Consider the following 26,778-nt stretch of genomic DNA (forward strand, 5'->3'; position numbering starts at 1 on the left):
ACAGGAACTATTAGGATAAAGTCTTTACAGACTTTCCACCACTCAGCATGAGGCATGACATTGTTAAATGCAAAATAAATTTAAGCATTTGAGCTGGTTTCCTTGAACCCAAAGAGTTGCAAATGTGCTAACAATTCTGTAAAAGTTCAAAATTTCTGTCTTGTAAGCCCAAAATCTATTGTAGCCATAATCCTTCTTAAATACCACCAGTACTGCATGAAAAATAACCCATATATTTCATTTGTTTAAGTTAATTAACAAAACACCACATCAAGTTGTAATCTTTTGAGAACAACTGAGTTTAGCTAAAATCATGCATGCACACCACTTAAAGTTACAAGAGAAAGGCAGTTCTTGAATATTTCTTTATCTTAATTTTTTTTTTGTCAGAGTAACAAGGAATTACTGTAAAATGCTCCATTACTCCAGTGTAATGACTATAAATCATGGTACTTGCACACATACTTAGGAAGAACAGCTAATTTCTAATTGCTGCACTAGTTATTCAGCAAGAAGTTAAGATTTAATTAAAAAACCAAACAGACCAAAAAGTGCTCAATAACTTAGCACTTCTGAAAAATCAATCGATTTCTCTTTTTTAAGAATCTGATTTTTTAATCTATCAAATATTACTTATTAACACAGTAAAGTAAGGAAAGCAATTAGGAAAAAAGCAGTTGCTCTGTTGCATTAGGAGTTAACTCTTATAAAATGTCATATTATTTCTCTCACAGAGTTTATTCTTGTCTTCATAGAGTTAGATAATGTTAAAGCACCTTTTTTTAAAATTTGTTTTCTATCCCACCTTTTACAGGCATTGATATGAAAGCTGAATTTGTGGATAACATACCAAGTCTCTTGCAGCTGTCTTGAGGGTTTTCAGAAACCTAACCTTCACACCTTTGCTCGTGCTTTACACAAAAAAAAAGAAATCCCTGCAAGTCAAAGCTACATGAACATGCTACACCTCATATAACTTATGGCATTTAAGTAATTAAAAAAACCCAAATAAAACAACTAGACGTCTTGTTTAAGACTTTATAAACATTTAACAAGGAAAAATATGTTTCTCTAGAGAGTTGCTGTACTGATTTTAGCATAATAGAAGTTTCATTATTAATTAAGATTTCATCTGGCTTACTCAGGAATAATTTATAGTAATTTGCAATGTGTTTTCACTCTTTGTTTCTCCAATGTGTGACACAGGCTGGAATGGAAAGTATTCTGAAAGAGCCGAAAAGGACTGACCATACAGACACTTGTAACAGAAACTGAATTAAAATTTAAGTTTTAGGGTGTTTATGTTACTGTAACATTCAGGAAAAGGTTTTACTGGCAGATATTAATGTGCCCGTGCATGGGAGTCTGGAATATAGTGATTTACTGCTCTGTAAAATACTCTGTAAACCTTCATGTCAAAAAAAAAAAAAAAAAAAAAAAAAAAAGAATTCATAGTGTCAAAAAATGTAGCTTACTGCTCTATGGAGAAAAGAAAGTTTGTATAACTCACCAGTAAGAATTTCTTTTCTGACCTTGAAAGTATCAACAATGGGCGTGATAATGCCTTCAATGGTTCCAAACATACTTCCAAGTCCCAAATTTACTAACATGAGAAAGAACATGACTGACCAGAAGGGAGAAGCAGGGAAGTGGGTCATTGCTTCTGTAAATGCAATAAAAGCTAAACCAGTTCCTTGAACTGCCTGTCAGTGAGGGAAAAAAATGATATCATTATTAATGAATTTGTTTTTAGTTTTTTGGTAGTGTAAAAGCCTGACAAGTCTAACTTTGTGTTCATACAGTGAACTCTTGAAGGCACAGTGGGAGATTGCTATCTAATACATAATTCTTCCAATTAATACTATTTACTGAAACATGAGAATTTGTAAGTCGATTAGCATTAACATATTTCTTTCATAGAATCAAACTACGATGTTTGAAGGAACATCTGGTCCCAACTTTCTTGGCAAAAGCAGTCTAAACAAGATGGCCCAGCACCCTGTCCAGCAGAATCTTAGAAGTGTCCCATGACATGGAAACCACCACTTCCACTGAGAGATCAGTCCAATGGCTGATTGTGCTCGTTATGAAGAATTTTCCTGCCGTGTCCAATCAGAACTTCTTTCTCTCCTTCACTGATAATTTTGCATGACAGCTACTATATAGGACTACTCAAAATACACTCAGTTTTCTCCAGTAAGCATATAAAGGATTTAATTTTTATACTTTTATTTCAAATTAAACAGTGGCCATAGTATAGAAACTTTAGAAGTCTAAGTGACCAATTTTATATTTTATCTTCAGATCCTGGTGCAACTATATAGAAGTCAGTGTTTCAATCTGCAGCTGCCTCTCTAAAGCTAGAAAACTGTAATTCCTGTTACAGATTTGGCTTACGGTAAGATTTCAAAACAGGATGTTACTCATTAAACATAATATAATAACTATAATAATTTTTCAGTTTTAGTGAAGTAGTATTTATATCTAATAATTGTATCATAGCAGATACAATAGTATCTAGTAGTAGACTAGAACATCAGTCTGAGACACTGAATAGGTAACACCTCTGTTTAGTCTTTGGAAAAAACCCTCATGCTCAATTCTTCTGAAGAACAGAGCTAAAAAAACTTATCACCTCCTGAGAAGAATTATATAATGATCAAAATATATTATCAATCAGTGAAGACTATATTAAGACATTGGACCCAAAAGTCCTCAAGTGAGCTGGAATGAACCATGTTTTCATTCAGATCTTTATAGGTGCACAACTCACAGGTAACACTGTACTGATAGTCTGTGCAGGTACAAGTCACAGCTTAGTTCAGGCTTACAAATGTTCATTTCTTCCTGATCTCTGTATTCAAGACTTATTCTCACCTTGTCAAGTTCATCTTCAATTTGACAAGACTTCAGGCCAAGAGAATCAAACTGTTCTTCTTTGACTTTCTGTATAATGTCATAAACTAAATTGTAATCTTCTGCTGTAATGCTTGAGAAATTGATATGATGTGGGATCATATCTTGGCTGAGATTCCCCATTTTCAGAAGTTTTAAAATCTTCTCTGAATTTCTGTAAAACACAATAGAACAGAGAGAACAAACTCAGTGGTCTGTGTTAGTTCATAAATTAAATAAACCGTAAAAATAATTTTAAAAAAAGAAATGGATATTCATACTGGGTAACACATTTTTCATTTATGATATTGGCTTTGAAGCCCAGAACTGCAAACACCACCAAAGTTGCCAGCACAGAAGTGAAAAAATTGATGAAGGACACCAGTACAGCATCAAAATGGCAGTTGTTGTCTCTCTTGTTGTAGCTTGAAAAGGCAATGACTCCACCAAATCCAAGCCCTAAGGCAAAGAACACCTGAGTAGCAGCTTCTCTCCAGACCTTGGGCTCCAGCATTATTTCAAGCTGTTTGAAATTAGATATAATATATGTCAGCTAAAAAATGCATTTCTATTATATGAAAAAAACAACAGAATAAACACTACAACATAAAAATGCTAATACTCCCCTACAACTCTATTTTCATTATGATAAAATGAAAGCTGAATGTGACTCCTGAAGTTGGCAAACTTATGGGCCAAAATTTCTGTTTATTTTATATTATCTAAACATTGAGGAGAAACATGCTATACATATGTTCCCAACAACGACACACTACTGGAGCTACATAACTGAAATAGCAGCTAGTTATACAGAGAAATAAGAGGGAACGAGAACTTTCTTTTTTACAGTACTGTCTTTTATTTACAGTATATGTACTGACTTCTGTTGGACTTAAGATGCATTTTAAATTAATCAACCCTCTTAATAAATGCAACAAGTATGATTAAAGTTGCTTTGTTGTTACTTTTCAATTGTACAAGAAGAAGGTGAACATGAGATACACATGCTTAAATGGAATTCTATTACATGCAAATATGTAAAGCAAAACAAAATATATGAAATGAACGCTTGCCACCACAAGAGTCAAATCTCTTAAGTCAGATGCCTTGAACTTAACCCTATGTTAAATGGGTCATGTATTTCAGGGGCAGTCTTTTATCAAAAAATGTCAGTCTTTTATTAAAAAATTTAAGAGTATTGCTCACTCAGATCAACTGCATTGCTCCAAAAAACTTTGTTACAAAAACAAAAAAGTTACGAGTCATCATCTATCTCAAATTCTTCTAGATACTGAACCACAAAAAAGAATTAAAGAAGTACATGTCAAATTTAAACATCAGATTTGCTCAAGCTGATTCAGGGCCTCCAATAATGTGAGTGACTTTTGTTTTCTTTAAGCCCTAGGTTTATTCATAAAAGTAAAACTAAAAAGCATCAGCATAGATACCAGCATTATTAGACTCTGAGGAGAAATAAATCTGCTATTGTTATAACATTTTGAATAAACATTTTGAATAAAATGTCTGTTTCCCATGGAGATATAATATTTATTACAGATTGGCAACAGAAAGCGTCTTTATTCACTTATATATAGCTGATATACAATAAAATGGGGAAAAGGTGTTTATGACAATAAACATATTCCCGATTTATAATTTAGATTATAATCACAATGCACAAGTGGCTACTGCACATAGCTCCAACTCCGCCACTGTCATGCCAGAGCTTTCCCACCAGAGGGAGCGCAAGGAACATTCTTAACTGTAACAAATCCGGAACTGGCTGGAATACCAGAACACCTCTCACTTCGTACAACATATCCTTTGGTACCACCAAAAGTAGTATGGTTTTGGATACCTGTAGACCAGACTTTCAAAATTAACTCCAGACTGATTTGCTATTAGGTATTGTATGTGAAATTTTGGAGTCTCTGTACTTCAGCTTCACACAGTCCCACAGTTTAACTGCAGTAGTAGGCTTTTCACACACCTTTCTTTAGGCTGTCCATGAAGTTTCTTATTTAGAATTTCTGCTTTAACAGCCATGCCAAACAGAGAAATTATCCCCTTCTACATTAGTCTTGCACTCTCACACCTGCACCTATGTGTGCCAGTCCTCTCCTGTGCTGGCGTAACTGATGGGAATTTGCTGCAATTGTGTGCTCAAAATGTGGGCATTTGTTCAGCTAATTGGGCTGAAAAGATGCTTCTCCCTCCCCTCTCACATCTATCTACCTAGATGAATTTCATGCTAGATTGGTTTAGCATTCCTCTTTAGAGTCTGGATGCCCAAATAAAATGTTAGCACAGTGGAGTGAATGAAACAACAGGTGCAGGAGTCTGAATTTCTTCAGGTAGTCTCATATGAACCTACAGTCCAAATTAGTGCTCAAGTACAAAAAATTATAATGGAAATATTTTGTAAAGTTTATATTCACCAATAATACATATGACAGACAGGCCTTCTATCTTCAAATTTAAACCACAACTTAAATTTTGATACAAAACTGGAAACTGTCAAAAGAAATTAAGAACCATTTTTCTTTTGATATCATTTAAATGATCAGTTGAAACATTTGTATAATTAAGTATACTGTAACTGTAAAGTAAGCACCAGCTGCAATGTTTTTAAAGTATAACTCATGAAGTAGTGAATACTGAAGAGGTGTTGGGATACAAAGGGAGTTTTCGTATTTATTCTCCCTCAGTATCTAGCAGTACTTCTCCAGCCAAAGAAAGTATTAACACTGTGGCTGAAAATCCAAATTATGTCTTACAGAGGTCTGTATTTCACCTTTGCTTTAGACTTTCTCTCGTTAGTAGGCATTACATTTCTCTCTTCCTCAGGTTTCCCAAATTTGCCTGAGCAGCCTGCAAGTTTCTGCACAAGCATGACTCTCTGAAGTGGTGACAGTGAGTGAAGTGGAACATGACTGAATCAATATGAGAGATGACAAAGGTCATTTTTATAGGATGACAGTGCTCCAGACTCAAAACACCTGGAATCAAAACAACTGACAACACCCTGTCATCTGGCATTAGCCACTATGTGCATTGATTTTGATTATCTTATTATTTAGCTTTCATTTTTGAAATAATAGTCCTGTTCTTCTCAACTGTATTGTGGACTTGTTGGAAAGCCCATTTCACAACACAATATGAAGCCCAGACCTATTCATTCCTGAGTATGGCTCTGACTATTCAAACATGCTGTTCCTATAGTATAGATGTAGTTGCAAGCATTTGAGATAGGTACAGGTACAGTTTAGATCTTCAAGCTAAATAGTGATTCATAACATCACCTCTGTATTTAGAAATTCTAAAGCTCTGTAAGGCATGTTCTAAGCAAAAATATTGGCAGGAAAAAAAATTGGCTTAGAACTGCCGCTATCTTGGCATGTCATAAGAAAATTGATAAGGAAAGCTGAGTGGAGAGTACTTACATTACTTCACTATTAAATGCTTTGGGCTACTATGTAAACAGCTTTAATTTTCTAAAAAGGAGGAAAACAAAATGCTCTTTCCAAAAGGGACAAGTTAATTATGCATATCATGATAGTTCCAAGCAAGGCACTGACAACCCAGAGCTAGACATTTCAATATTAGAAAATGGCAAACTTCTCTTTTCAGTATTTAGAGCTCTCTAAACTTCCTGAATCCTCTAAATTGCACTCACAGTTGTTTAGCTTTGCAGAGGTGTATAACTCTGGGAACCCTCACCTAAGAGAGGAAACTCTACAGACCCTTGGAACACCTAAAGCCTTTGGACTTTAGGGCTTGGTATTGTGCCACTGAGATAAAAAAAAATTGCAATTAAAGCAAACAGAAATACAGCCAAATGTTCTATGAAAACAATAAGCTTAAATGAGAGCATTCATAAATGGTCAAATTGCCACTGAAACTTTAATACCCTGCAAACAGAAATTAAGTACATACCTTAGGGGTGAACATGTGACGAATTCCATCCACTGACCCATTAAGGAGCAGTCCTCTGATCAGAAAGCATAAAAGTACCACATATGGAAAAAGAGAACTAAAATACATGATCTGAAATACAAGAAGGCAAGAAAAAATGTAACATGACATTTAACACAGACTTTCTTTTCAATATGTTCATTCACTACACAGTATCCTTTGGATGTATGACTGAATTGATAATCATATGCTCTAAGAAATATGCAGAACACTTCCCCTTCCCCTTGTCTCTGCAGAAGAAAGCAAGATCACATGACTGTAAAAGAAATTAAATTCTGTACTGTACAAAAGCAATACAACTGCCTGATGTATTTATCACTAACTAAAGAGCCTCTGGACTTCCAGGGAAATTCAGAATTAATTCAATGAGATGAAAACAAAGACTGAAGTAAACTGTTGCAGAAATGCTTCTCTTTACAAAAGCACTTTGACTGGGTATGGCAAAGGTATGCAGCATGAATAGAAACTAATTTTGTCTTCAGAAGGAAAGGGGACAAGAATCAATAGAAAGCACATAACCAATGAATTTAATCACATGCTTACTGTCAAAACAACAAAAAATAGTAATCAAATCTGATCTTTCATTACCCATCATTGAAAAGAAATTTTATTCTGTAAAGTTTAGTAAAATGATTCTCTAGTTAAACTTGGTACTTATTTCTTTAACTGAAATGCCCCAAGGAGGTCACAGAAATTGCCATGTCAGTGCCAAACTTTCTAATAGCAGAGAATTTTGCTACTGGGACAAATTATTTTTCCTCTGAAAATCCCACTGAGATCAACAGCTCTAGCAAATCTTTCACCAGCAAATCCAGCTGGCTGCATGCACAGGAAAGAAGACAAGGTAACAGTACTCAGATGCAAAGGGATGGTAAGTCATTAGTCAAAAGAAACAATCCAGAAGCCTGGAAAGCAGCTGTGTTAATGCCAGAAGCATGCATATGTGAATGCACTGCAGTCATACAGTGAGTACACATAGAGACTTATTTCCTTAGACACTCAAAACACAGAAACATACGCTGCACAATAAAGCTGAGGTACAGTTACATGCAACAATTACGCTGATGAGACGCAAAATGATTCTTCTTCAGATCTCAATTCCCACTAAATTACTACCATTTCCAATAAAATTGATAGAATTTTAATGCCTAACTACTAATATTCCTCTATTTGAGATTATAAAAATGCATGGGTGAGTCAAAGCACTTAACCTGCTCCTACAGATTTCATGAGAGTAAACAGAGAGTTTGCTGAACAGAAGTGTCCTGAAATGCTTCAAAATAAAACAATGTCATGCAGGTAAACAGTATACTCACTTTGCCTGAAGACTGAATGCCTTTGATCATGGCTAAGCATACCATGACCCAGGCAGCCAGCAAGCAGATAGTCATCTTCCAATTTAAACCCCCACTCTCTGACAGAGAGCTGGAAATATTCAGTGCTTCTCTGTACCAGTAATAAGTGGTGGCAGAACTTTTTTCACACTCTGGCTCCACAACTGTCAAAGAGATGTTAGCAAGTAAAGAATAGGTTCAGGAGAGATATTTTGTAACAGTGTACTATCACTTCCTACTATTTCTAATTGTGCCATCATCATTTATTAAAAAACTAAACTCACAGAACAGTCTTAAGACATAGTCTAAAAGAAAAAGTGACTACTATCAGTGAAAGCTTCTGGGTATATCTTTAAAACACCCTTTTGGGATAATGTATTCCTCTACATTATGGTTAAACCTACTCCAAGGCAGAATTTATTTCTCACTTCAGTACTAAACAGTAGGCAGGCTTAGATGAAGACATATATTCCATTTATCACACATAAAATTACATTGTCTGCCTATGATACTATGAATTACATACTAAGAAAACTATCTCTCTGCAATGAACACAAATTTGAAGACATATGGAAAACAAATCGTTGTGTCTGCTTTGATATGACACTCAAATAAACAGGGATTTAACTACCATTATAAACAATAAAATAATAACATAGTGATACTAAAGTGATAAAAAAAGGAAATAAGTGGTTCCTACACAGATATATTTAATGGAAGTTGCTATGTATATTCCAGAAGTGATTCTTTGGATCATACTGTAATTCTGTTATGGTCATGTTACCAAACAGTTTAAGAAACTGTGTGTATCTAGAGACATAACACATAAATAGAAAGATTTCTTCAGAGAAAATATTTACTTAAGTTCTTTATAAATTATTTATACCTGACAATCAACCATACATGTAAGCATGTCTTGAGTCAAGATAATTAATGGAAAAAAAGGGGAAAATACACTCTTTTTAAGAAACGTAACACAGATGACAGATCTTCGCTGAAATAATCTAGTAAAAAAGGTAAGATGTTATCAAATATGAGAGTTTTCTTTTTTTAAGCTTAGTTCAGATGGCCTTCAGATGTGTCTTAATATTTAGGAAGGATAAGAGATAAGCAACCACTGCTGCTCAATTAATGGACAGTAGTTTGTGGAATACATTCAGTTTGACAGTGTGACACCATTCACAAGAACTATTTCTGAATAATAACTGAAGCAGACAACTCTGGAAAAGACACTACAAAAAGGTACAACTTTTCAAACATCCCTGGTTGTTCTTTATTCAAGTGGTAAATAAACCCACAAAAGATAATAAAAAAAAATTTAGGATCTGTAAAAAAATAAAAGATGAAATAATTCATATTTCAATAGCAATAACAATACAAAGTATGTACTGTTATAAGATAACCAAATCCAAGGGATAAGGAACTTTTCAGGCTGTTATAGAATATGTCCATAAGAGATTATCTCATTACAGCAAAACTCAAAGAACTGATTATATAATTTCTGTTAATTTACACAGAAAATAGTGCTCTTATAGGACACTTAAGAACATACAAATATAACACTTTTGCACACAAGTATCTTCTTAAATTGTAGTTTTTCTCCTTTTTGTTTGAAAATCTCGAATTTTATATACTTTATATGATTTTTAAGAACCTTATGTTAACACAGACTTACAGGTATGAGATGCATTTTTAACTAAAGGACATTGGTCCCATGGTAACGGATGCTGAAAAGACTGGGAAAAGTAAAACAGGCTCCATCCAATAATGACATTGTAGTACAGTGCCACAAAGAAGCATACCTAGTAAATAGGAAAAAAAAAAAAACAACCAAAAAGTTACATTTATGAAGTAAATAGAAAAATGCTTGCTGAACTTCTGCATATTTCTGTACAACAGTCAATGAACCTAGTTAACTAAATTTAGTTTAATTCAACTAAATCAGAAGGGAACAACTTGTCCCATTAAAGTACCTGACATTTTCTAAATTTTCACTTTTCTCCATATTTATGTATCTATATTACATCTACACTTTTACAGTCATTTTTCCTCCAGAAGGGTACTCTGTTCCACAGTTCCTGATTTCAAATGAATCACAAAATACAAGTTGACTGACTTAGCAGACATATATATGCCAACAGTTTTAATGGATCAATTCCAGTTCTAAGATCTTTGAAAACACTGTAAGCTGACCTTGATGCCCAGCTATAAATCAATGGCCTTTCCCTGCAGCAAAACAGGAAGTCTAAATCATAACATCTGAAAGCAAACAACACAGTATTAAAAAACTTACTACACAACTTGCAAATCCAATTCCTCCGAGTTTGGGGCTGATATAATTCCACACACCAATACTCCCTCGACGGATCCTCTGCCCGACAGCAAGCTCCAAGAAAAAGAGTGGAATCCCTATTATCAGTAGCAAGATTAAGTATGGCACAAGATAGGCACCTATGAGGGGAACAAAGAATAAATCAGAGTAAATGGAAGAAGAGTCAGAACTTGACAAAACAAATGTGCAAATTTCTAATAGCTTCAAATTTGAATTAGTGTCCTTCATTGCAAAGCTTTTTTGATCACATGCAAGAATAATTTTAGCTGAACCTCAGTCATAAGTCTTGTAAGATATCAAAAACCCAAAGACACCTGATCTATAAAGCACTGTAACATGTTTGAGGCAAGCCTTTCTGCAAGTGAGATATTACTGAAATGAGTTGTTTGAAATACTGGACATTCAATCAAACTTTTTAGAAATACAGAATCATTGGAAGCTAAATCAACCTTTCTTAGAAAACCTTACAGCTTGACTTGTAACAGAGCAGCAAGACTGAATATAAAGGAAATATAGAAAACACTCTCTACACAACATTCTGAGTGAGCTTCAATCATAAGAAGTTTCAGAAGATATCTCTTGATTTCTCCATTTCTCAGATGCTCAAAAAGGGGATTTCATACTGTATATAATAATGATGCTACCCAGCTAAGCAAGAAAACTGCATCAGCCTGTTGCCACAGGGCTCCAGACAGAAAACAGGAACATGAGGTGGAAGCGAAATGGAATATTGTAGATCTATATCTTGCAGTACTCACCAACTCTCTTCTTCAAGTCGTATTTGGAAATGCAACTGTAACACCTTTATATAAACATATATATTAAAAGCAATTCCTCTTTTTTAAGGTTTTATTCCCAGGAACTGATCATACACAATTCTAACTTAAGGATGCATCTCGATTTATTTCAGGAGTCTGATTACAAGCAAATATTACAAGCAACACTAAGCGCACGGACAAGTTCCAAGCCTAACTTCCTCCTTGGTGTTGTGGAGCGAGTATTTAGTACCAGAGCTAACAAAACATGCAGGCATCAGCATAAGCAATGTGGCACCTGATTTTGTGTGGCTTTTACACTGCAATATAGACCACTGTGCTGGACAACTACTCAAAGGCCTTAGAACTTGTTTGAAACTATTAAAAGGCTAAGGAAAAAATCTTTGAGAGATGCAGACTGCAGCGTGTTGAAGCAAGCTACAAAGGAAAGATCTAAAGACCTCAGAAGCTTAGATTCAGAGCTGCTAACTTGTATAACCAATGTCTTCATCCTGTGATGAAAGAGAAGCTGAGCAAAGTTCAGAAACCAATTTGGCATTTATCCTCAACTCCAGCTAAGACCTACTTCAAGTTCCCTCATCCAGGGTCAACTTTCTAGGGCTTTTTTAGGAATCTATCAAAATGCACTGGCATTTTCATATCCTTAATAGGCAATTTATCTCATGGAATACAGTTTATGTTAGCAAGCTAAACTTTCCTAGGTTCTGCAGGAGGTCTCAGATGTTCTGGCAGCATTCATTCCTGTTTAGGTCCACTTGCTATTTTGCTCCTCATGAAGTATACACTAATTGGACATCTCCTTCCATTACAAAGATCTTATAAAGATATCAATCATGGAGTAACTGCAGTTTCGAGTTCAAGACTAGGGGGGAAAAAAAGAAGAAAAAATCTGAGAAAATTGGAGCCCCAGCATAAGATGCTGACCACCCGAAATGAGTCCAGAGGCACCACATTGGTCAAAACAGACCTGTGGAATCCCTATTATCAGTAGCAAGATTAAGATTAAGATCTCTTTCCCGAGACCTGAGAAAGTTGGGGTTATTCAGTCTGGAAAAGAGAAGGCTCTGGAGAGATCTTACAGAACCTTATAGCAGTACTAAAGGGGATCTACAAGAGAGCTAGAGACCTTTAATAAGGGCTTGTAGTGACAGGATAAGGGGGAATGGCCTTTAGATGAAGGGGGGTAGATTTAGATTGGATATCAGGAAGAAATTCTTTACTATAAGGTTGATTAGGCACTAGAATAGGTAGGCCAGGGAGGTTTTGAACTCCAAATCCCCAGAACTGTTCAAGGCCAATTGGATGGGATTTTGAGTAACCTGGTCTAGTGGAAGGTTCCTTGCCTATGGCAGGGCAGTTTGAACTAGATCATCTTTAAGGTCCCTTCCAAACCAAACCATTCCACGATTCTATGAAAAACCACTGTCGCACCAGACAAAGAATATTAGTCTCATGTACCTCACAGTCTATAGGCTATGTTATCAATGAAGTAACTCCATGATAATATGCTCTGCAACGATATTGTCTGACAGTGTCTACTGGAGCATTGTTTTTACTGAGGTAGCAGCTACATTCACTGTTCAGTACTTTGGTGTCTCTCACAGTTCATCTTCTATGTGCACGTAACGGAAAGAATGCAAAGGACTTACTTGCTATTAGGAAAAGAGACAGAAAAAAATAAATGTGAGGAAAACTGAGGAACAGAGCAACAACCACATTCAAAAATGAAGGGGACTATCTGTCTTAAAAACATACAATACAGAAACCATTAAATACCCCTGTTGACTCTCAAAATTTCTGCAATACAGAATTTACATTGCAAGTGAGAAGCTTTGGCATCACTGTCTTTAAAAAAATCTGCTCATACAATTCATTGAAAGCCAACAGTACACAGGTGTTATATCATATAATGCTACTGTAAATGATACCTTAGATCTTAATTAGACAGATGTGCCACAGCTGAGCAGAAACAAACCTATACAGCTCAAAAAAATTGGGGCCTAGTGACTTACCCTGTATCCCACTGGATGACTGTACTAGAGCAGGAACTGAACCCAGCTCTTCAGTGTCCCAGTCCACAACCTTAATCACAAGGCTGCAAAGTTAAGCACACGTTTAAAGACTGGGCTGATGTGGGTGTTTTATGGTGCAGTATCAATGTAAATTGCAAGATTTATCAGTTAGACTCTAAATAAATGTGGTGTTAAATCCACATTACATTAGACATGACAACTCTGTAACTCAGTGTGTAGCCAGACAGCAGAGTTCACCTCTATACTGCTAGGTTTGTGCAAAGCACCTGAAGTGCTGGTTCTTCTGATTATTCAAACCTCCTGAGCTTCCTACTGATCTTGTTCTTGTCGCCAAAATGGACATAATGGAAAATTGTGCATGTGTGAGTTTCAGTATGATAGAGCTTGGGCATAGCTGGATTATACAGCTGTACTGTAGCTGCAAAGGGCTTCTGTGCCCCATAGTCAACATGAAACCACAGCATCTCTGGACAAGTATTTTGTTGAAGTCTTCCCTTGAAGCTAGACATACTTCAAAGAACTCTATGACATCCAAACTTCATCCTAAAAAAGAATCACTATGGAAACATCTCAGCATGTCTTATGCCTCCTTGCATGAAAACATGGGACCTTGCAGTTACAATAATGGATAAGGAACATTCTAATTCGAATTTGAATAGTAAATTGGCCCTGAACAACATCCTACAATCAGCTGTCTGCTACACCTATCAGCTAAACTGCCTTCTGAATATTAAAACTGTGTGTAGTTCATGATCCCCAAGTCTCCTTTCTACACGTACAAAATTATTTAACTGTGAAGTCACTTTTTTTTGCCTGTTTTGGTTTTAAACATGGGCTTTCATATTAAAAAAAACCTCATCTCAGTATGAAAAAAAACCTCTCATCCTTCTTTACTAGAAAGAATGACAAAGATATAGGAGATTTCATGATTGTTAAAACTGTGTACTGCTTCTATTTCCTTATATTTTTATTTAATCAAGCACCAGAATGGGATATCTGGTAAACTGTCTTTTCTTGAGATTACTATAATGAATGCATTTGGCAATATTATTGACAGAAGTGGAATAATGACATTGGTTTTGATTTAAGCTCTTAAAAATGCTCCAGAAAATTCATAAAATTACATGATTTTATGGAAACATGTATTCATGTATATTATTATATATATTATAATATATAATAATATGTTATATATAATATATATAATATAATATATAATCATTATACATTATTCATTAATCATGTATATTTTATGGAATCATGTATGGAAATACTTTCAAAAGCAATAACACAAGGTGACATAACCATTACCACCTCGATACTACAGAAGAATTTTCTTCTCCAAGCAATTCTTGCTGCAACCTGAAAAACGTATTAACTTTCCACATTTGTTTCAGCTGCTGCTGTGCTAGATTTTAATTAAGTGTCTGGTATCTGATTTAATTCTTATTCAATCAAGGTAAAGTTTACTACTCTCTTGAAGAGAGAGCCTGGCTCTTGCGCTTACTAATAGAATGCAAGCAAGAAGCTGGCATTCAGATGAACTCATTTTCAATGTCAAATGCTAAATTTTTTTAGGTAATGACAAGTGAGCAACAAAACACTATAAATTAACAGTATACTAAGCTTCAGTAAGTAAAATTATTTACCACTACAAAATGCTTATGTCAGGAAAACTCTGATAAATGGTTTTACATTTTATCTGTAGGTTTATAGTCTATCCTGATAGGATAGTCTTCCTGTCACCAGTTTCAGTTTCAGTATGTTCAGGCATGCCTGTTTACAAAACTGTGCTTTAAGGGTGAATATCACCTTAGCCAAATAGCTTCAATGAAGAATTACACTTGCAGAATAGAAACAAGACATTTTCAGTACATTGAAGTACAACTAAATTTTGAGTCTGGTAATACTGAACTCAAAAAATTATACTGTAGTCATCAGTGAACTCAAGGCACTGAATATAAATTACTGATCCAAAGGTACATAATAAAGCCTCTGAATCCATACTGGAGTGTTGGAATGCGAGGGAATATTTGCTTTGTTCCCGATTTCTCTTTTATTAGTTGTTTGCTTCTAAGAGCACTGCAGAGGAAGAAGTACAACTGCCGTGATTTTTCATTAGAATACAGAACTTTAATATCAATCTGTTGGTATTTCAGTAAAAACTTCAGACTAATTAACTGTAAAAACTCACAATGTGACTCTACCCAGGTCAATCTTTTCAAAACATAATGACAGCATCATCTGCTACAATTTTTCCTATTTTGCTCACAGCTTCTATCTATAATCTTTTAGTTCTTTTGATTTTTTACATCACAGAGATATTAAAAAAGACTTACCTTAAGAAAAAAAAATAAGAAAAATCAGAAGAATTGTTAATGCTCACAAAAATGCAACACAAAATCTTTGGGCATGTAGTACCTTGTAGACTCCTCACTTTTCTTCAAAGTAACACTCAGTCATTTTAGCAGAATAGCTAATTTAATTTGCTTTTGTTACTTCTAATTATGTAACAGCATCATTATACTTCTGCTAATCCTAAAGGGAAATCCCAAGGAGAATAAACTTTAAATATTTTCTTTGTTTGAAAATAGTGAAACATGTGCAAGCTGTCCTCCAGATGACAGTTAGGAGCAGCAGGAAATTATAAATCTAGTTTGTCACTGTTTATGAGCATCTTGGCAAGACTGGGTAGACCTGAGCAGTTCATTTTTAAGGCTATCAACCACAGAAAGCAAAGTCAGCTCTGAACCTATGTTATGCTAACAGAGGTTATGAAATTGTTATACAGGAACTGTGCTTATCTGAACAAACACATATATTCACCTTCATGGAGTAAAGGAGGAATAAACAAATCCTACAGTGCAAAAATGAAGTTGAGCATACTCAGCTCCAGCACAAATTTTCTTCATCAAGAATCAAGGATGAAACATCTCTTTAATCTGTTAGGCTGCAAAGAGTGGAACAAGTGCCCTAAGTGCCAGATAGGGTCTGGGCAGGGGTAAGAAGGGCCTGTGGTGAGGACAGAGAAATCTATAGTCAGTTCTCAAAACTTTACTGAACATCCTCAGCCCCTATTTCACAGAGCCTAAAACTCCATTGTGCCCTCCCGCTCTCAAAGTCAAGAAAACCAGCACCCTCAAGTGCTCCCAGCCTGCTCCCAGACTCTTTTTTCCACTTGATAGATTTGGCATTACAGCTACATCCCCAGTGTGGATCCAAGTACATCCCAGTTGCATATCAGCCTTTTCTCTCACCTCTCCCAACAAATGTTTTTCTGGGAATAAGACAAGTGTGAAAGTCAGCAAAGAGCTACCCAGTCTAGCTGTAATTTAGTCAACTATAAAAAATACCAGGTATTACTCTAAATATTTATGAGCTGCTATGAATTAAAGCACTGGAAGTAAGTGTTCAATAATAACAAGAAATAAATTGAAGGAAGTTGGTTTGGTAAAACAGACCAGACCCAGAAACAGAGACTGCAAAGATATCTACAGACATCCAAAGTCTCACTGCAGTGTAGTGCTACTCAAGCTACTTTTAGAGATGGTATCACAGGTATGTATCATTGAAGCAGTAGAGAGCTCTGACGTTAGGAGTGTCATAATACCACAAGCCACAGCCATAAACAAACTCAATCTCTATTGAAAACAGGGTGGGAAAAACACATTTTTTTCCTACAAAATTCTCAAATAACATTATCTATTTGTGCTAACCTTGCTGTGTCTTATTTATGTTTATTTTGCTGTTCTTGTCACAGAAGTTTTAAAAAAAATAAAAATTAAGATTACTTCACAGTTAGGATTTGTCTTTTCTTTTATTGGTGGCTTTAGTGTTGTAAGAAGGCTGTGAAGGAAACTAATGAGTAACTATGTTTTTTACTTCTTTTTGGTTTAAATTGGAACTGGATCTATTGGTTTACTACTTTTTAATCTACTTCCCTCCCCTCACCTTATCTGGTATTTTCTAGATATAAGTTCCTCAAACACAGGGAAGGAAATGAAGGTCTAAACTGAATGTAGAGACCTAGTCATACACTAGGAAAGTTTACCTTATTCCAAGAGACTTCAACAGGTATTTATAGTAAAGCTTTATCAGCAGAAGATTACAGAACAGTTCTGACACTGATATTTACATAAAACCACTCTCATTTTGCCTAGAACACTTATTTGAAATAATATGTGTAGCAAAAAACAGAACCTCATATAAAATGTGTGTAGGTTTTCTTACCATGTGCTTGAAGTTTTCACTCCCTCCCCCTATTCTTCTATGCACTTGTGACACTTATCTGTCCATCTGCACACACATACAGGCACCAATGTACTTTACATATTTCCAAGTTTTGTGTCACCTTCTCCATCTTGCATTATGATTAACTTGAAAACCAAGCAAACTTCAGCTCTAATGATCAATTCCTTTTCTCTGTTGCTCAAAAGGCTGCCATTTGCTAAAATGGTGCAAAATTATTGTTAAAAGCCAAATACATCCTTGTCTCAGCATGTGCAGAAAACATTTTATCCCCACAGACTATGTTATGCATCCAATTTCCTGCAATCACAGCACAGGAGAAAACACTTAACTACAATCTCTAGTGACACCATAGTTACTTCTTCAAATTTGATTAATAAAGTGTCATAATCCTTGAAGATTGGCTGCTTTACTGTTTTAGCGGTTTTGGGTTTTTTTCCAGAAATGTGAAATTATTAACTAATTTATATTTGACCAGAATTAAAGCAACTGGCTTGCAAAATTCCTAACTACATTAGACACAGACTTTCAAAGGGACACAACTACACAAAATAAACTGCTATAGTTCATTGTCCCTGAGACTACCATCTTAACACCATACTTTAAATCAATCATTTAATGACTTCCTCTCCAGAATAAATGAGAAAAAAAGAAACTTAAATGATAGTAAAAAAAACCAGTAACTAGATATAAAAGAATTTAACTTAGTCCTGAAGATAGAATATTTGAAAGCATAAATTAAATTTTAATGCTTTAATAGAGAGAAAACAAATAAAGGATTACACTCTATCATATTCTAAGTTCATTTCTATAGTCCTCAATTACATCAGCTGTATCATTCAGCTTTTGAAAAAGCAGCAGGAATAGAATGTTATTCTTCATTTTCTGTACACATTCACTTTCTGTATCATAAAAAGTGACAGGTTTGTTTTGAATTCAGCTACAATAGTGTGCATTAATGTAGTATATTTGGGTATGGTATAGCATTGGATGAAACACTAATCCTGCATTCACAGAGGAAGGAAAGTTTCCAGCCTCGTACTTCAAACTGCCTTGAAGACCACAGACAGTCAACTAACAAACATCTTGATGTCATTGTTTTAAGTGAAAGGTACTTTGTTATTTACAAAAATAGAAAACTGTCTAACAGCACAAAAACAGATGCAGTCCCCTAATGGAACGATTTAAATTATTCATCATCAGTTAAAAACAACAACAACAAAAAAACTAAAACCCTACTTTTTCCCTCCCAGAGTATTCTGAAGTTCTTGCCAGACATAAATCATGATGAAATGACCAGGAGTTAAAAGCAATTTGAAAGTAAAGGTGTGAACTTACTACCACTAAATACTAAAAAATCAAATGCTGCTTTGGTCTTCAAAGTGGATGTAGTTTTAATGCCTTGATTTATTGTCAAATTACTATAAAGAACACTTACACACAATAACCAGGTCCTAAACAATGCAACCCTCCATAATTATGTATTATGGGTAGCCACTGGTTTGAGCAGTAACTAAGATTGTATCAAGAGCTTTCTACCCTAAAATGAAGAAATGGCATCTTAGAAGAATCTGCTACTTACTTTAACAAATGCATCTTTCTAAAAAAAGCGAATGTGGGTTTTTCCTCACAGGCTCTGGCAAAAACTAAAAGAAAAACCTGACATGTTGGAGCAGGTTTGACTGTGGCTCTCTCTGCCACCTTTAAAATCTGAAAGGTTAGCATCATCATCTAGGTACACCCAGCTCTATCACAAAACTTACCTCCACCATTCTTCTGACACAGATAGGGGAATCGCCACACATTCCCCAATCCCACAGAAAATCCAACTTGTGCCAGAATATATTGGAGTTTGCTGTTCCAAGCAGGTCTTTCATCTTCTACATCTGAGCCTTCTTCAACATCTACATCTTTTTCTTCTGGATCATCAACCATAAGTTCACTCTTCTTGAAGGCATCATCTGAAGAGTCCTCATTAGAGAGCAGGTCCTTAACTGACTCAATGACCTCATCATCTAGCTCTCTTTTCACGACCTTGCTGTTCTTAGGCATTTGTAATTTGAAACAAACAGCAAGACGTTCAGCTGAAACAGATGGACACTAAAGTAGACTCTCCTTCTGCTTGGGAAAAAATACTGAATAAAAAGACTGAAGATGGTGCCTGATGGGTCTTTGATACCAGGGAATCAAGAGTAAGGACTTCTGTTTCTGAATGCTTGTTCTACTGAAAGTATCTGTGGAAAAAGAAATTTAAAAGGATATTATTATGCAGAAGAAACTTAATTTTGAAATCCTGTGCTTTGTTTTACCCATCTTTGCATAGCTCAATGATTTGACAAGAGGAGAAAGTAAGAAGACAGAGGTGTTAAACCACTTTCAAATTGTAGGGAATAAGCCCACTATTTGGTCTAAAATATTTTATAAAATACATTTTGTTCACTTGTTAAGGATTTTGTTTTGGTTTAGTTCCTAATGACTGTTAGGATAACTGCTCATATTTTGATACCATAACGAGATTCTTCTAATCAGGCATAAAAAGATATGCACTTTACCTAAAATGTAGGAGCCTAACTCCCTTATTTCCTGACTTAATATATGTACTTGAATTTATTAAAAGTATATTTTAACCAAAGTAAATTAAGTTTTTCAGACCATTTCAGAAAGTCACGCAGCAATTAAAATTTTGATAGAGAGGATGCACCTAGTAGTTCAAAAGCAATGGTGACTTATTTTCTTGTTATTCTTCATCCTGGAATATATAATCACAGTCATAGTTTGAAAGGAGAGATGCTCATCTCTCCTTTAGCATCCTTTGATGCTTTAGATATTTTTAAGAAACTATCTGAAATATTTGACATGCCAAATCCATTTTAGAAGCCTACTGTTCCAAATGTGTATGTACAGAAACAAAAATGCCTGTGTTTGAATACATGTTTTTCTTAAATACACATTTTCTTAAATAGACATTTAAAAAGACAAATAGAGTTGCTTGCAACTGCCATACAAAAGGTAACCATAAGATTTTGGGGAGGAATGTTTTTCAATAAATTCTTCAGTAATCACATGGGATAAAACTAGTGTGTGCAAAGCCATCTGCACAATTAAGAGTCTTAAAAGGGATTTAGATTATGTGTTAAGCTTCAAGAAAGCTCCAAAGAGGGCTTCTGCAAAGAATACACAAGAAGTAGATCAAGAGCTGCTAACTGAGGAGAATCAGAACTTACTTCAGGAAACATAAGGCCTTACAGCTTTTGCTTATGGACTTGCTGCGACATCTGGTCCATAGTATGAAGGCTGCATCATGTCCTGACAAAATCCATGCAGTGGAGAACTGCAAGGTACTGTTCACACAGTCTTTGAGAGGTCAAGCACCTCGCAGCTGCTTCTGTGCCAGACCCAAAGGAAAGACATTAAGCTACTGGAACCCAGCCCACAGCTTATCAAAATGAGACTTCACAGCACCAGAAATAAAACCTCTGCCACCACAAGTACTACGAGCAGCCTCCTAGCCAACAGGGCAATTACTTTTTCCAATAATTTCCAAGGATTTGGAAGTTGAAGTTCACTCCAGTTGCCTACTGAACTCCACTGTAACCTCTTTTCACTGATTCCCTAGACTTCGGTCACTGTCTTCTCACTTTCCCTTCTGTTACTGCCTCCTCTCAGCAATTCTAGCTCTGGCAGGCAGCCCAATTTTTTTAAGCATACTAGAACCTACTTGGCTTGTGATCTCCTTCATGTTCACTACTGTCTCTGAATGGTTCAGGGTCCTATAAACCTTCCTTCTGACATGCAGTGGGACTAGCACCAGGCTTTGCTTTGACTGATACCAGTTCTTTCAAAAAAAAAAAAAAAAAAATTAAGTGTATGAGCTATACAGAGAACAGTAGAATAGGGAAAAAGTTGTTTATACAAGAAAGAAATCCTAATACTCTATCCTGTATATCTGGGCCAAATGAATGTCTGTGTGAGCCTCTTTTCATCTGTTCAGTCTTTCGCATTGCAGTCTTCAAAGGACTACACCCTCTTCTAGTTCGTACATGATTCAGCGGCTCTTAGTTCTAAGTGAGATACCTATGTAGAACCAAAATGCAAACTTAATACATTAAGTAGAAGCATTTAAGCAGTCCTAATGGAGCTTTGGGACTATAAGCCACAGCATCTGGTACTTCAAACATTACTTTTTGTCACATTTCAACCTTTTTTCCCCTTTGTTCCACTGATGTAAATTAGAAAGCAGCTTCTCAGTTCCGGTAATTTGTAATAATTTCAGGGATTACATTAAAATGAAACAGCTGCACATGTGAAACAACATCAGTATTTGTCTCTAAGTCTGAAATCCTTCTCTAACTGTAATAACAAAGAGATTTTTCAGTCAAAAAGACTCAAGTCATCCATAAGTATTTACTGAAATGTTTTAAAAGGTCATACCTGTTTTAATTATTTTAGATAGAATAACTTGCTGAGCAGTAATATGATTTATCTGGAGCTCTCACTGATGAGTCAATTCCAACAAAAATTGCATCACTCTGTCCTGTCATGCATTAAACACTGCACTGCTACAGTTCAGGATAAACTGGGCTTGAAACTTCTACTCCTAGCACAGTATCATAATAATTTCCCTTTCATTAACCTTCCATTAAGCAGTATGTTATCCACAGAAATATCACTGTATAGACTGCAATTTGCAGGGCTTGAGTAAATGTGGGAGGCACGCTCAGCAGACTGGTGCATGGTTCCAACAGGACTGCTTTCCTAACTCTATTCATTATCACTGGCCAGACTGCACCAAGGATGGAGGACAGTCCTTCTGGACACAATCACAAATCCAAAGGCACTCTCCTACTGTCAGATTTAACAGCTTTTCTCTGTCTTAAAGGAGCTGGTACTAAAGCAAATAAGGAGCCCTCTCTCAAGAGATACTACCATCAGGTACAAATGTTTGAAGTGTAAACCCAGCAGGTTTGTGCAAGGAGTTTAGTGCTCCGTGCCCGGCACTCCCAGAACGCAGTCAGTGACATGCACAGAAGCCTCTCTGATCCAGAACAAACCTGCACAGAAGACTGGTATCAAACTACTCAGCTTGAGTTAGATCTAGGTATGAATGCTCCTGTGTGAAGTCTGAACAGGGAGAAAGAGTAGAGTTACTCACCAGCACTGATTAGCTAAACACGAACCACTGAACAAGCTTTCTTCTTCCTCATCAGAGTATTGAACTTGAGCACTTCGCCTATAAAATGCTATTCTATGTTCCCACATCATTGGGATGTAATACAGAATTGAAGTTCATCAGCATTAAACTAGGAAATATCACACCAAATTTTGTTAAACATCTTCAGCTACTTCCAGTACTTGTTACCTTCTACACTGCCTTGTACAGAAATACAGAACTATGTGATGAGACAGGTAATTCTGTAAATCCTTAGTAAAATGGGGATTTGTTAGGAAGATTTAAAAATTATACTTAGGAGAAACTCATTATATAAGGATTCCAAGTCCTAAATCTTGTCAGGTATTTTAAAACACTACTATGATATAACCAGTACCTTGGATTAAAAGTAAAATGTCTAAAATATAGTTTAGCCTTATTAAAGCTGTTTGTTTGTAGGTTATTTTTTTTTTCTGTCTTGAATTTAGATCATGGAATTTGATCAATTGATTAAGTTCTCAGCATCTCACCCTTTTCATGACTCAAATGATGTAACCTGTCAGATGAAAACACTGAAAGAAAATTTTTATTACCACCTTTATTGGAGAACATAACATTTTTCTGGACTTTTCTATGACTGAGATGAGCAAATAAGAATGTTTTTTTCCTTTTTTTTATATAAAATTCCATTTATAAAGAAATCTAGAATTACTCTTAAACTGACCTGACAAGTGTCTGTATTGTTTGATGGAATTTAACAGAATGGAAATTGATGAACAGTACATGGTTCAGTTAAAGGAACATTTAGAAAATTATTCTGTCACTGAAATAAGAGCAATCAATAATCTGAGTTGGCATAAACAAACTTTTGCAAAAAACCTTACTAAAACAAACATAGGAGCTAGATTTTAATTATGTCTTACTAGCATTGTCCTTGATATGCTAAAATCTATTTCTTTCATACACTGAAAGATAAAACAGTGAGTCTTTTCTGACTTTTCTGATATTAAGCAAACTGAAAATCCCAACTTTCTCTCTCAGAACACAGCAGGAATTTTTGGGTTTTTTTTCCCTGGAAAAAGAATCAACTCAATGCACCAGCACGCAGAAGTAAAGTAACCTGATTAGACCTCCACATCACTAGCAGATTAAGCAATAATAATCCCTTGCAACAGGGAATTCAGACCCAAATTAGCTCCCTGGGAGATCCAGGCTCGCTATAGAACTTTTACTTCAGCTTCAGGCCTGCACAGGGAGATAAGACTTGCAATGCCCCCACTGACCAAACTTCCACACGTTTGCAGTAAGCCCCAAAGGAACTTCATTAGTCAAAGGACACATTGAAAAACATTGCTGCATGTCCTTTTCTCACAATCTTTTTTGTATGGAATGCCCAGTAAGGGGGTTGTCCTGGTTGTGTTCAACACTGCTGCTCCTCTTCACCATTACACTGAATCTTATGTCGGGCTCCTTCCAATGCACCTCTACTGCATGCCAATCAATACATAGGTACCTACTAGAAAAACACTGTACTTCTGTTCTCTCGGCTGTGGAATACCAATAAACAATTAAAGTTACAAGGCCGGAGATTTTCACAACATGAACAGAAAAACAGGCACAAAAAACCCCTCACTTACGGATTTGAAAGTATAATGAGTTCTTGGAATTTCAGCACAAACCTCTATAAAAGCCATTTGTAAGGCAATTTCATCCCACAATACTATTGCAACAACTGATACAACTAAATATTAATGAACTTCTAGCTGTGTTTTTCCAACATAAATTACAACACATTAATTCTTACATTACATTTCTTCTTAAAATCAGCTCTCCCCTCTGAAAAGGAAAGCCAAAAATATTATTTTCTAACATATTGTACTTTTTATAATCTTATTTTTACTTCTGATAGAAACACATCAATTTGACAAAATTATTTACATTTCATTTTTAATGCTTTACAAATAATCTTCAATACCTTTTTTGGTTCAATGTTTGCCATTGAACGGATTAAAGTGATCAACATTCTACTTTTCAAAGCATTGCATTCTTCCCTGAGGAAGCAGCTACATACCAACATGCTGCTGTGAGGGTGGCAAAATGCAGTAAAAAGCTGCAGCCAGTTCACATCACTATAATCTCAGTTTTGAAAGTAGATTATGCCAATACGGTGTATCAGTCCTGTCCCACAAGCTTGTGTCTTGATGTTGTGATGCACTAAACAGCTTATTTCGTTGTTGTTTTGCACTGGGTGATTGGGAATTTGCACTGAGTAGTTTTTATGGAGTTAGTTTATGGAGTTAAACTATGGAGTTTATGTCACACTGGTCTATTCCACACACCTTTCCCCCGCCTCCTAAGCCTCAGGTGTGGTGGTCTCTCCCTGACCTGCTCCCCCCTCCCTCTCTCCTCACCTGTGTCCCATTGGATGTGGCTTCCAGTTCTGCCCGACCCCTTTTCCCCGGGCTCAAAACCCCCGGGACGACACTTTCGCTTTCTCTCTCTCTTCCGGACACCGCCAGACGCCTCAGTCTCTGTTACCCCCTGAGGCGTCGCCTGGATCCGAGGTGGCTCCTTATAATAAACAGGATTCGAGTCCCAAAGAGAAAAGCACTTCCCGTCTTTTATCTTTGTCCATGTAGGATTCCCCCCGCACCATGCTCAGAGGGGACCAGGGGATTCCTACATCTTATTATGTTCCTGCTCACCAAATCTTCCCTTTGACTCCCAGTGAAGGAACTAGTATGGTTAACAGAGGACATGGAACCAAAAGTCAGGATTTTCACCATGACACATGTTCATAAAAGATTTTTATTGATATTCATGCCAAAATGTTTCAGTCTGTATGAAATCACGGGAGAAGAATCATATGCACAAGTGCAGAAGAGGAGTCTTTTGCATCAAAAGGAAATGTACAAAAGGCATCTCAAATATGAGTCTACTGGAAAGCTGGAAAGAAAAAGCATGACGGAAACAAGCAATATAGAAAATGAAAACTGAAGTTTTAGGAGCAATGGATGGCTGTAAGTCTGCAAAAAAGAAATTTGTGCAGACGGGATGAGGAGAATACTTAGTGACCATCATATCTGAGTGAAAAAGAGGAAGAAGACTGCAGGAGCAAACCGGGTTTCACGGGAGTACTGTGACTGTGAAGAACAGCTATCGCTGGGGAAATCTGTGTACAGATAATTATTTCAGGAAGAGTTACACTGTGTTACAGTACTCATTGCACAGACTGAATTACTGCTGCAATGCAGCATTGTGTTCTTTGGCGGAAATAGGAATACACACCATAACCTTTTTGCCTAGTCAAGCCCATCTCTCTCTATAAACTGAAGCAACCATTATGCTGCTCTTCAGCATGAACTACATGATCTAGCATTTTTCCCTACCTGGTTTAATACAGCCTGTCAGTAAGATATAGATTCAATAGGTGCTTAACTCAATTGCAATTAAAGATAATTATAATCTATAAAATTATACTTGTATTAGCATGTCTCAGAAAACATCACTGAAGAATGTAAAGAAATCTGTTACACATTCATGACTCTGTAAAAAAATAAGAGCTCTGTGGGCTATGGGAGACTTAAACACATTAGAAAAAAGTTTTTATTCTGGTGTCTACAACAGAACCATTTATACTATAGCAGAACTATTTAAAAATGCAAGACCAAATTGACACCTGCTGCAGATAGAGGTAGTTATACAGTCTTCACTGACACTGCATCTGTTTCATATTGCTGGGAAATTTGTTCTCCATTCCTACTAAATTTTGTTCATGGCTTTACCATACAACAAAACCCTGCACAGACTCAAACGCAAAAAAAATCTGGTCCAGATTAGTCTCCTTAAATTTTAGTTACAGAAGAATACTTCCCACTATTATAGAACAAACACAATAAATTGACAAAACCAGCAAAGTTTCTTTCTCAGGATTGTTCATTATCAATAGACTTAATCTTAACAGCTTGTATGACTACTGCCAAATCCCTCGCCAAACAGAAACATCTAGAGACAGAACATTAAAACCTAGAGCTCT

General features: G+C 35.9%; 1 protein-coding gene across 1 annotated transcript in view; it reads right to left on the reverse strand.

Annotated features, from left to right (window-relative positions):
- Window positions 1–26,778, reverse strand: part of SLC6A15 (solute carrier family 6 member 15) — a 37,151-nt gene that overhangs the window by 6,500 nt on the left and 3,873 nt on the right. The window contains exons 2-9 of the mRNA XM_053944042.1: window positions 19,357–19,827; window positions 10,498–10,655; window positions 9,880–10,006; window positions 8,187–8,368; window positions 6,832–6,942; window positions 3,177–3,418; window positions 2,878–3,070; window positions 1,511–1,703 (exon numbers count right to left, since the gene is read on the reverse strand). Coding sequence (XP_053800017.1) covers window positions 1,511–1,703; window positions 2,878–3,070; window positions 3,177–3,418; window positions 6,832–6,942; window positions 8,187–8,368; window positions 9,880–10,006; window positions 10,498–10,655; window positions 19,357–19,645 — 1,495 coding nt within the window. The 5' untranslated portion in view covers window positions 19,646–19,827. The remainder of the gene's footprint in view (window positions 1–1,510; window positions 1,704–2,877; window positions 3,071–3,176; window positions 3,419–6,831; window positions 6,943–8,186; window positions 8,369–9,879; window positions 10,007–10,497; window positions 10,656–19,356; window positions 19,828–26,778) is intronic.

Source organism: Vidua chalybeata, chromosome 5 (genome assembly GCF_026979565.1).
Source record: "Vidua chalybeata isolate OUT-0048 chromosome 5, bVidCha1 merged haplotype, whole genome shotgun sequence".
In the NCBI taxonomy this organism is placed as follows: domain Eukaryota; kingdom Metazoa; phylum Chordata; class Aves; order Passeriformes; family Viduidae; genus Vidua; species Vidua chalybeata.